At 45.7% G+C, this 12013-nt stretch overlaps 1 protein-coding gene across 1 annotated transcript; it reads left to right on the plus strand.

The window, feature by feature from the left end:
* The first annotated feature begins 966 nt into the window (after positions 1–966).
* DYNLL2 (dynein light chain LC8-type 2) lies at positions 967–7958 on the plus strand. Its single transcript, XM_044993981.1, has 3 exons — positions 967–1119; positions 4451–4589; positions 6561–7958. The coding sequence occupies exons 2-3, from the start codon at positions 4458–4460 to the stop codon at positions 6696–6698; spliced, it is 270 nt and encodes an 89-aa protein (XP_044849916.1). The 5' UTR covers positions 967–1119; positions 4451–4457; the 3' UTR covers positions 6699–7958.
* The last annotated feature ends 4055 nt before the right edge of the window (positions 7959–12013 follow it).

Here is a 12013-nt window from a genome sequence, read left to right on the forward strand (position 1 = left end):
CAGCAATACAACACTGATCTCACTGAGCCAGTGCATATTCCTATTATTAGTGCACATCAAAGTTGACGTGCAGCACTACTGCTCCATGATAAAACCACAAAGCACTATGAATGCATTCAGAAATGCAAACACTGAGTAAAGCAATGGCCCTATATCCTTGCCAGACACAGTGATTGGACTTAAGAGACCCAATTGATCTCATCCTGGAGTAAAACTCCACTGACATCCACAGGGACACATCAGCATGAAACCTGTTGGTGTAAATTCAATTGGAATCAGGCCTTCAGGACAAGTGCTTAGATTTTGCTCCTGGCTACAGAGGTGTAAATCCAGAGCATCCAAAGTCCAAATATGGAGGACAACGACCCAAAATGAGGGGCTCACAAAAAATGAGCAGTGCAGGAAACCGAAACTGATGTTGGGTCCATTACTTTAGTGCAAATAGCTTTGGCCATCACCTTAACTTTTTTTCTGATGTCAATAATTGTCAGCAATCAACCTGAGAGGGGGAACCCCCGCTGGCGTGTAGAACACAGGTGAGTCTGAAACTGACCTAAGGGCCACTGGGCCGGTTAAGATCCAGAGTGACTCCACTTCAGCCCAGGGGCGTTTACACCGCATTGGGGCCAGAAGCTGCATCAGGCCCCGGAACGAGCAACAGATCTGCTGCTTGCACCCCCACAACAATGCAAGAGGCTCCCACAGGGATCTGGCCGAGCCCTTTGGCAGGAGGGTGCCCAGCTCCAGGCCACCCCAGTCCCTGACTCTCTAATTGACTCCCCCCCCCCCCCCCGGCTCCACCTCGTGAGCGAGACGCGCTCCGCAGCCGGCTCGTGGCATTGTGGGACGAAACAAGATGTAGGCAGAGAAGAGCGAGCGGAAAACGCTTGTCGCTGTGGGCCGAGGCCGCGCCGCAGCCAATGGCGAGGGCGGCCGGCTGAGCCACTGCAAGGGGAGGGGCGCCTATTTCAGCGCGGGGGAGGCGGCCGGGCGGAGAGCGAGCGAGCGAGCGAGCGCCGGGCAGAGCGGGGCGCAGGGCGGCAGCGGAGCGGGTGCGACAGCGAGTGCGCGGCGGCGGAGGCGCTTCGGGTCCGTTTGCCGGTGACTCCCGCGGGGCAGGTGAGCCCGGGGGGGGGTTTGTTGTTATTATTATTTATTTGTGCCTGGTGCATTCACGAGCAGGGGAGGGGGCGGCTCGGGGCTGCAGCTGCCCGGCCGTGGGAAGCGAAGCGGGTTGCAATGGGGGGGTGCACCCCTCCCCCGCCTCCAGCTGGCGGCTGCACCCGCCCCCCCCCGCCCCTTTCACCTGGGAGCGGCCCCTTCCTGGGAGCAGCCGGAGCCGGGGAGCTGCTCCGCTTCCTCCCACGGCTGCAGCCGCTGAGTTACTCCGCTTCCCGCAGCCGGAGCCGGCTTGCTGCTCTGATGACTCCGTTTACATCGGTGCGGCGATGGGGCTCCCATGCAGTCCCCCCACCCCCCCTACGGTGGCTTTTAGCAGGGAACTTGTGCGGCTGCTGCTGCAACCTCGGCCCGGCCTGCCCTGGCCGAGTATCCGCGTTCTCCGAGGCAAGGTCACCCCCCCCCCCCGATCCGAGCGAGCCGCTTCCCCTGGGGGCTCGGGAAGTGAAGGTCACACCTCTTCCCCCAGACCTCGGCGTGCCTGGGTCTGCCGGGCACTGCATGGAAACCGCCTCCCCTGGGACAGCTTAGCAGTGGCCAGGAGGAGATACACTAGGGTGGTGTAGGGACCAATCCTGTGCTGGTAGGAGATGGCTCTGGTCTCTCTGGTTCAGGAGTAAAAGGGTAAAGAGGAAGGTTCCCTCCCTCACTTGTAGGAAAAGGTGAATGTTCTCCCTGCCCTGTGGCATTAATTCAGGTATCCGCTTCGTCCCCAGGAGTTTAAGTGTCAATTTATGCCTGGGCCAGTCTCTCTTGAGGCCTGTTTTGGTGGCTTCTTTCTCCCCCTGGGAAATGCAGCGGCAGCCAAGCCTCCTTGGGTAGGGAGTGAGCTGTCTCTGGCCCTTTCTAGGAGGATGAGGGGTGTCCTGGTATTGTTAAGGCCCAGCCCCGTGGCTAGGGGAGGAGCTGCTGCTCTGATCTGCAGGTGGAGTAGTGGCACTTGGCAATGCCAAGACGAATGATGTTTGGCCTCTGGCGCTGTGGCTCTGCGTGCTGCTCCCTTACCTGTTCACGCTTCTGCCCTCCCCTTTCCAGATGGCAGTGGTTGCAGCAGCCTCACTCGGCTGTTGTCGTGAAAAGGATGCTGTAGCCAAGAGAGAGGGGAGCATGGCTCAAAAGGGGGCGGGTGGGGGAGGGAGAGAGCTACACCCTTAGCAAAAGGGAGTTGTTTTCTGTTGCACCATTGGCATGACTAGTGCTTGGCAGGCCTGTCTGTGCTCCCAAGAATCCCATTCTGAATAAGACTAGGAAGGAAGGAAGGCACTTTCTGCAGGTCTTTGACTGACAGTCATGTAATTACAGATGCCCTCTGAATTGACTCTTAAAGCACCCACATGTGGCTTGTCCTGGGTGCTTGGGTGTCTCTCTAGGGCTTTCCTGTGTGGTGGTTGACATACTTGAGGCTCCAAATCTACCCCCTCCAGCTAAACAGTGATTTAAACCCCACTCCTCTGGGGTGGTGGGGGGTGGAAGGCACCTGTGACTGGTTTCCTAAACTCTTACAAATGCACGTGCTCTTTCCTGGCATTCTAGATGAATTCCCATCCTCTTCCTTTAATGCTATTAGTGTGTGTTAATAATAGCAATGCTCAGTTATACACAGTATCTAAAATGTATAAATTAGGGAGCACTATGAGTCTTCAACTGCAGGCAGAATAAAGAATTGAAGTATTGTAATCAAAGGGCTGTTATGTAACTGGATTCTTTCTTTTTCTCTCTCTGGATAGCAGGCTCCCTTAGTTGCTATAACAAAACTGCTCCTTCAGTTTTTCTGGGACTGCTCCAGGAAACAATCATTGTAGAAGACGCTCTCCTTAATGGAACTAAACATGTATGAGTTCCCTACCTCCAAACATATAGTGCTAGTAATAGAGCTCAAGATTTACTAAGCCTTGTTATGGCATTGTAAACTTAATGGGGCTTTGCCAGCTTAATTTGACACATTCTCTGCTGTGAAAAGGTTGCATCCTTAAAATATAAGTAACTTGGTGGTGATCCTATGGTAAAGCTAAATATGATAACCAGCAACCGTGGGCATCACCTAGACAGCTGCCCTTCACTTGTGTAGTCCTTCAAATGTAGGCCCTAAACTGGTCAGATATCATGCTTGATTCTCCAGGTGTTCCACCAAAATAACAATGGAGAACTGAGTTCAAAGTGGCTGTATGTTCACGTGCTAGTTGAAACGGGTCATACATCAAAAGTACTAATCAACCCAGGTCCACTCTTAGCTCAGGCAAAATTCACAGGTGTGTTTTTAGTGGGCATTTTGTCCGAGTAAGGGCTGAAACGTTAAATAGTAACTTTCAGCTGATCTACAAACGGCATATAAAACTGGCTACAACTAGTGGGTGTGCCCTGAGCAGGGGATCTGAGACTTCATATAGGTGACTCATCACTGACTAGCATAGAACTCCCTAATTAGTGTTAGCAGAGGGAAAGAGGCTAAACACCTTGTCAGACATGCCACAGTTCAGGCTTGTAAAAGGTCACAGGTAGGTTCTCTTGTCTTGGATGGAAGCATCGTTCCACAGCAAAACTGGCAACCTTTACATCCCAATATTGCAATGTTGTGCTGGGCATGAGACCAGCAAAACTGTTTAGGTTTCATTGGTCAAGCTGAGCAAAGTACAAAAGGGAATCCATGACGCACGGAGGTAAACTAGGTCTGAAACAGCTTCTGGTCTGGTCTGAACTAGCAAGAACAGCTGAATGTATGACCTTCAACCTTACATTTAAAGGGAATGTACGCACTTGAGTGACATAATAAATGCTTCTGCTACTATATCCATTGAATGCATTCACCTACAATCTGTGGAGACAAACATGGTCTGGGGGCTGCTGTTGGTAGAACCATATTACTGCTCCATTGGCTATACCTGTAAGGAAATCTGGCTTTAGCCATTGCTTATTGATTTGCAGGACTGCTGCTCCTGTAATTTTAAAGGAGTAGAAGATCTCTGCATAGGCTTTATGGGTTTTTAAAGCTAAAAATGTATGTAGAGGTGGTGATACTTGACTGTCTCTAGTCTAATCTTCAAGTGGCTTCCTATACTACAGCGTTCCACAACATAATAGTATATCCTAGGATTACCGTGTCGTGTGCCTAGCGCCAGATGTTGGGCAAGACAGGGGTTTGGTGTAACCTGCAGTATAAAGACAGAGCATGATCCGGAACTGTTTTACATTATGTAGACCATGTAGTCTAATGCATGAAAGAACTGAAGCAGAATCCTGTGGGCACGTCTTAATACTTTATGTTCTGCCTTAGGTTCACAATGTCTGACAGAAAGGCTGTGATCAAGAATGCAGACATGTCTGAGGACATGCAGCAGGATGCTGTAGACTGTGCTACGCAGGCAATGGAGAAGTACAACATAGAGAAAGACATTGCAGCATATATAAAGAAGGTATTGTGCAGCTCCTATAAAATGGCATAGGGTTGGCTGGGACATGTTGACTCTCAAGTACTTATTTGACCCTCATCACCATAGCACCGTGGTGGCTCACAATACCCCTGTGAGGTAGGGCAGTGCTGTTATCCCTGTTGCTAAGATGGGAGCTGAGACTGATTCTATGACTTGGTCAAGATCACACAGGCAGTCTGAGGTAGAGAGAGACTTGAACTTGGGTTTTCCAAGTTCCCAGCTAGCACCTTAAGCAATGGACCATTCTTTCTGGCTAGCCAAACTAAAAGGACTTGGTTGCTATTTACCTTAAGTAGCGACTTAATGTATTGTTGCTATCTCTTTGCAATCTTCTGATTCTTTGGAAGGTGTGACTTGATTTAAACTCTGTGTGGCTACTGTAGTTCAAACAGACAAAAAAAAACCCAACCCATTTAGTCAAGTGAAGCTTGCTTGCTTCTGCTTAACTCTTCTAGACTAAATAAACTCCCACTTCCACCTGAGGCTTTTCTACCTGTTGATGATATATTCTTAACACTGAGGTTTTTGAAAGTTCTGAGCACCAGCTCTACTGAGGCGAATGGAGCTGTGGGTGCTCAGGCCTGCAGAGATGATGCAACTTAAAACACCTCATGTCTGTCTGAACCTTTTACCTGGGTTTATCTGAGGAACCCTGAAGATCAGAGGAACTGACTGATCAAAGTATTTTTCAGTTTGTTCACGTTATGCATTTGATGGAATCTTGTGCATAGTTGGTGTCCCCTGTTTGTGTAGGCCCTTCACACAGCAACAAGGGAGAGAGCACAAGAGGGGAGGGAAAGAAGAGGAAAATATTATTATAAAACCAAAACTAGGCCGGGTGGGTTGGGACCCAATGTGGGACCTGAAACTACTTAAACTCTGTTCAACTCTAATTCGAGTTGAAATTCGATATTCTCAACTTGTTGAGGCCATCTTTTATATTCTTAAAATCTGGCCTTTCCAGGTCAAAGTGACTAATCCAGAAGGCTCTTGGGACAGTGCAACAAGGGAATGGAATACAACATAAGACAACCAAAGTTCGGGAAAGAAAATGGCTTGTTGGGTATTTGCTTCCTTTCCTGATATAAAGGAAATGGCCTACTGCACATTCCCTGCTAATGGAAGAAAGGTTACTTGCAAAGGACTTCAACTCTTTTTGTTGGTGCCTTGCTGCTTTCTGGTGTATAGTCTGAGGCTTTCTCACTTTTATTCTGCTTGATTTTTTTTTTCCTTTTAAATCGGGACTGTTGACTGATGTTTCCCTAGTTTTCCCTGAGGACTGGGTCATAGGAGATCCATATTAACTGAAGGGATGAGAGCTCTCAATCCTTACCAGAAACCCTTCCTTCTCATTGCTAAATTGGTTAAATTGTTTATCCCAATGATACATTACTTCACTTGTTTAGCTTTCGGCTTCGCCGACGTCTTCCTAAGGCAGACAATGTGAATTATTCTGCTTGTTTACATTAGGAAGTCTCCTCACAAACTCTTCTGCTGCTTTATGAAGAATGCCTGAAGCCTGACTTCTTTTTTTTTTCCTTTTCCAAGTGACCTTTAAAAATCCAACGGCTTGCTGGAACACGCATTCCAAATTACTGTTTGAGAGCCGGCTTGGAATAGGAGGGTTTAAATGGTTTTGTGGAACAACTGGCCTATGCATGTGGCTTGAATACTACTGTACCAAGGAGACTTTTAAAATCTGCAGTTAGGCCTTGAGCTTGTGTATAAATCACTCAAGTACATGGCATGGGACCTCTTCCACACTCCAGGGCAGCCCTTTCATCTCCTGCTAATTAGCACATCAAGTAGTGTAGTAGTATCTTGCATCCACCTCTGTCTTCAGATTTCCATTGCATTTGTATCTAACAGTAACCAGTTATGAATGTATATTTCAGACCGTTCTGATGTGGGCTTTCTTGGTCTTAACTACTGTACTCTCTCTCTCCCTTTTAGGAATTTGACAAGAAATACAACCCTACTTGGCACTGCATTGTTGGCAGAAATTTTGGCAGCTATGTAACACACGAGACAAAGCACTTCATCTATTTTTACTTGGGTCAGGTTGCAATTCTTCTGTTCAAGTCTGGATAGGAATTCGGAGCAAGTGAAATTTGGACTGTAATGCACTGATGGCTGAAGCCAAGATTCCCTTTAACATGGCTGTGCCGCTGCATGGACTGTATACTATATTTAATGTGTATATGTTGCAGTAAAATCTACTTCTGTTTAGTTGCCTGGGAAGAAGGCGGCATTTTTTTTGTTACTGCTTTTTTTTTTTGGTTGTATTGCACTAGGAAAACTGTAAATGCTTAAACAATGGCCTTTCAGTGGGAAGAAATAAAACTGTTCCACAGACAGCTCCCCCAGTGGTAACCTTTTCTTTGGTAAGGCAGGGAAAACACTTTTTTTGTTTTTTTTGTTTAGCAGACCAAAAAGAGATCTTATTGAGTTCATAGTAAATACTCTTGTTAGACTGTTTAAACTTCTGTGTGTGTATCGATGGAGGAACGTCCACTTTCCTTTTCAGTTCTAGTCTGTGGGGTGGATGTGGGAGCTGTGTCAATTTGGCTTCGCTTGTCATCTCAGCAGTTGGTGGGAAGAAAGGCCTTATAATGCCTATGTAAGTTAGCCGGGAGGCTTTTTAAAAAGGTTTTAATTCAAAAAGTGTATTCCCATCTTGGGCCTGCATGGCAAATCATACAACCTGGGCCTTGATGTTTGCTCTAGAAATGCCCACACCACTGCCCTCAGATCAGCCTACATGGATCAGCTAAACTCACAGCAACTTAATCTAGTCTGAAACTTATTAAATGGTTCCCCTAAATTTATTTTTTTTTTGTAGGAGGAAGGATCTCCTGGTCTCGGTTGGTTGGTGGTGGTGTGATCCAGATCTTAGTTGCTGCCACTGAGATTAACTTCCTTAGGCCAACGGGTCTCTGTTCCAAAATGGACTAGAAATTTTTTAATGTAGTGATTGACACCAGAATCTGAGACTTGATTTGGCATGTCTTTATCCAGACAACACTGCCTTAACTCAGGTCTTTCCCTAAAGTAACCTAGTCATCTGGAAGACTTGTAGATGATCACTGTCTCCATCAGCTACAGTGAAAATTCTCCAGGAATAGCTTCTGTGTTCCAAATCTCTCTCCTCTCTTAGCTGTTTTGTGAGGGGAAACTTGGGAACATATTCTCTGAAGACAGAATGTCGTTCTCTCCAATAGGGTCAGCAGTGTTGTCTTAGTGTGTAGTAACTCCTAGTTCAAACTGCAAGAAGGTTCTTCTGGATCATCCTAGGGTGGTGTCCCCTCCCCTTCAATTTTCCCCCTTCCTCCCCCTCCCCCCCCACCCCCCCAAAAAAAACCCCTCCAAAAACACCTGTGGTGGCTTCTGCAAAACTTGGTGCTTGCAGTAAGAGCCTATTGATTGGTGGTTAATATGGGCAAAACTTCTAGAATGGAGTGAATTCTGTTGTAGGGCAAGGTGACTCCTAACTCTCAAGATGAACCAAGCTGATTGTTGAAAGTAACATGCCACTGCTTTTTGTTTGCTGTATTGGGAGAGGGGAGAAAGTGTTGCTATTAATTGTGAAATGACTCAATGACCCAGGCTGACTTTTTCCTGAAGTAAAAGTCCTTGTGTCTGTAGACTGTGCAAAATCCAAAGTATACCTAACTTTGTAATATTGATAGAACCATGTTGTAACTAGACAAGATGTGGTGTCATAATTTATTTCATGTTGACAGAAAACTTCCAATCTGGGGGTGAGGTGCCTTGGACTAACCAGGGCACTTTGGCCACTTTTGTCTATACAGAACTCCACTTTTGATTCTAAAAAGGAGAATGTGTTTGTTTTCCAAGCATGAGTCTGATGTGAACCTGTTCACACTCTTCTGTGGAGCAAGAGATGTTCCCTTCATAACTGCAATTGCTCAAATACCTTTTTATTTTTCAAACATTAAAGGTGAATTGACACATTTAAAAAGCTTCTAGTTTCTTTTCATACCAGACTTACAAAGTAAAAACAACACTTCCATACTTAGCAGAGCAAACTACAGAATGCTTAGGGCAGAAGTCTCCAAAGGCATGGCAATCCAAATTGGCTACGTTATTTGTAACATTTAATGTTAACTGTTTCTCCATATCTACTGAACTCTGTAGATCAGGCAACACTTAATACTGTTTGTATGGTTGAGTCTCCAGCTCATCAAATTAGCTGCTGACCATAAGCTGTTGCTTTCTGAAGTGAGTTTGTACCCTCTTCCAGAATGTCACTTGGCTAGTCCTGAGATAACCTCATTAGGCTGAGGATCCTAACTGGATGCTGGCTGTCAGTGGTATTCCAGACATGCTAGCTGTCGAATCACTTAATGACAATCCTAAACTGCTCTGCCGCAGACTACATTGATGCAGCAACCAAAGCTTTCATTAGCTACTACAACTAGTCAAGCCTTATGGAGCATTAACCCTTCCAAACTAGTCCTGGCTCCTTCTTGGGTTTACTTGTTAGATAAATAGGCTCTAAAGGACCATTGAACTTTTTCTGTGCTACCTCCTCTGTCCAAAAAGGTAATCCAAGTAGTGAGAGGTGTTAGACTCTTAAATTTAAAGATTTAATGAGCTGTCTTGTAACTTAAAGCCAGTGGTTGCCTGGAGGAATTGGCTTTAAAACAAACACTCCACATTTACGGGGTGGAAAGGGGGAAAACAAGAATATTAAGTTGCTTTTAAAATATGGCTCTTAAGCCTTGCACTTCTATCAGCATGATTCTATGCTGGAGCTTCTGGCCCTCTTACTGTGGGGGATCCATCTTCAAGGTCTCATATACAAACCCCCCTCCACTATCCCATTGGAGGTCACACAACATGCTTGTGGCACCTACATTACTTTCTTATGGAAGAAATTGCTGTATCTTATGCCCTGGAAATAAGGAGAAGCAGTCCTCTATGGAGCACCTGTAGACTTCAGTGTGAAAAGTTCCCCTTCTTAAACTAGTGTAGAACTGCTCTAAAGGCACTGAGATAGAGAACTCTTGACTAATGCAAGGGTGTAACTACTCCTTACGCTGGAGGATTGACACACCACCAATCAATCTTGCCTGTCACAAGGTGGGATGCTCACTTGAGGTAGCTAGAAGTGATTCATTCTCTCTCTCTCTCTCCCCCCATCCCCCCTTCAACATGTGCTGCTCATCTTGGAATGGCCTAAATGCCCCTTCCCAGGTGGAAGGATGGTCCTCTACAGGGAAGTACAGCCATGTGAATCTAGACACCTGTGTTCCAGAGCCTGCCTGGTCACACACTTCTGACATAATTTTAAGATAAACAGTTTACCCCTCAATTGCAAAAGGAGGAGAATACTTCGGCTGTCAGGGCTGCTGGGAGGTTCAATGATGCTGGGTAGCCCAAGAAAGTGCTTTTTCTGGAGGGTTTCCAAACTAACTGCACTGGGCTTTACTCCCGTGACTTTGTGTGGGGGAGACTAAAAGCCAAAGCAGGTGCTCCTAGCCCACGTGCTACTCTTATCTGACCTATGAATGTCACTTGAATGAGCAGTTGCATGCTGTCCAAATCTGCCAGGAAAGGAAAACCTCCAGGGTTAGACTCTAATCTACAAAACAAAAAAACACCAGTAATTGGGTTTTTTTTTAAATCCCAATTCAGTATTTAGCTATACAATCTTCCTACTGGAAATCAAGAGACTTTAATAGGTATATCAACTCCTTTAAAAAATTAATTTGGGGGAGAAAGTGGGTTTATCTAAACCTACTTCACATCAAACTCAGGGGTCCCCCACTTGCACATATTATTAAATAGCAAAGGAAAGAATCCTATTGATTTAAAGGACTTTGGCTCAGGCCTTCATTGGAGGAGGTAGTGAAAGTGATGAATAAAACCTGGTTCAACCACCCAGCCCACTTTATGTGGTTATGTGACCTCCATGACAGGTTCTGATCCTGCTCACTCTCAGCTTTCACTTTAAACAATTAACTCTGGTTCTTACACTTTCAAAGAACTTTCAGAAACATAGGCTGCCTCTAAACCAGGGGTCGGCAACCTTTCAGAAGTGGGGTGCCAAGTCTTCATTTATTCACTCATTGAAGGTTTCGCATGCCAGTAATACTTTTTAATGTTTTTAGAAGATCTCTTTCTATAAGTCCGTAATATATCACTAAACTATTGTATGTAAAGTAAATAAGGTTTTTAAAATGTTTAAGAAGCTTCATTTAAAATTAAATTAAAATGCAGAGCCCCCAGACAGTGTGAGTGCCACTGAAAATCAGCTTGCGTGCCACAGGTTGCCTGCCCCTGCACTAAACTAAAGCAGTGATTTTCCCCCAGGGCATCAGACTTCCTGAAGCTATAGTTCTGTGAGGTGTGAAGTCACCTCACTGGGATGTCAACTTTCTAGCTTCCTGATAACACTTTCAAGCTCTGACTTTTTGTCAGTGCTGCGTACCTGCTGCCCTCATTGCTTTCAGCTAGAATTTGGGTACTCTGCACCTTTGGCAATCTGGCCCTTAATGTTAATTATTTCAGTGCTGATTAATTCCTCAGATGGAGTGGGGAAGAGGCACTTGCTGCAGGGGCAGAGATTCAAAGGAGAAGTGATATAGGGAAGGGGGAAAAGAAGAGAAGAAAAGGGCAGAAATAGTGATGGTCAGTCATAGACCTGAGCAGATTTTCCCACTCAGTGATGGCCAATATTTAAGTCCCTTAACATCCAGGGTCATAAGGGACAGAGGATAATAATGAAGGGTCAGATTACAATAGCCTAAGCACTGAGCAGTGCTGTACTCGGGTGTCCTGTTGACGCCTGGTGCAGGGTGCAATTCAGTATCACAGGCTAGCCCCAGAGCACTGCTGCTGCTTTTCATACCAAAGTTGTTCTTTGGTAGAACATAGGTAATACTATCAATAAACTACTGGCACCCAGTCCTGGTCAGTCTCACGTAGAGGGGAAGAGAACTCATACCTGGGAGTGTTACCTTTGTAAACAAAGAACATTTATGGAGGGTGATGGGGGGTGGGAAGCGGGTTAATAACATTTTTTGGGGAAAGCAGGGGATTGGAAAGCATATTTCTCTATCTTTGCTTTGCAAATCTTTTGGGAGCCGGACATGCTGTGTACTGATATCAATGTTGTATCCCTCCCTGTTCTCTTGGATGTTACAGCTTTTGTTTTTTGTATTTAGGACCAGATTCTGATACCTTTACTCAAGTTGAGTAATAATAATGCCTAGATGGTAGATATAGTCCATAGATCTCAAAGGGAGGAAAATATCATCTCCATTTTCCAGGAGTTGACAACAATCCACATTAAACAAAATTCAGAATGGTTCTCCCCTCAGGGCAGTGTCCAGCTGAGGATGAATCGTAAGTCACTACCAACTAAACATGTAATTGTT

Source organism: Mauremys mutica, chromosome 19 (genome assembly GCF_020497125.1).
Source record: "Mauremys mutica isolate MM-2020 ecotype Southern chromosome 19, ASM2049712v1, whole genome shotgun sequence".
Lineage (NCBI taxonomy): Eukaryota > Metazoa > Chordata > Testudines > Geoemydidae > Mauremys > Mauremys mutica.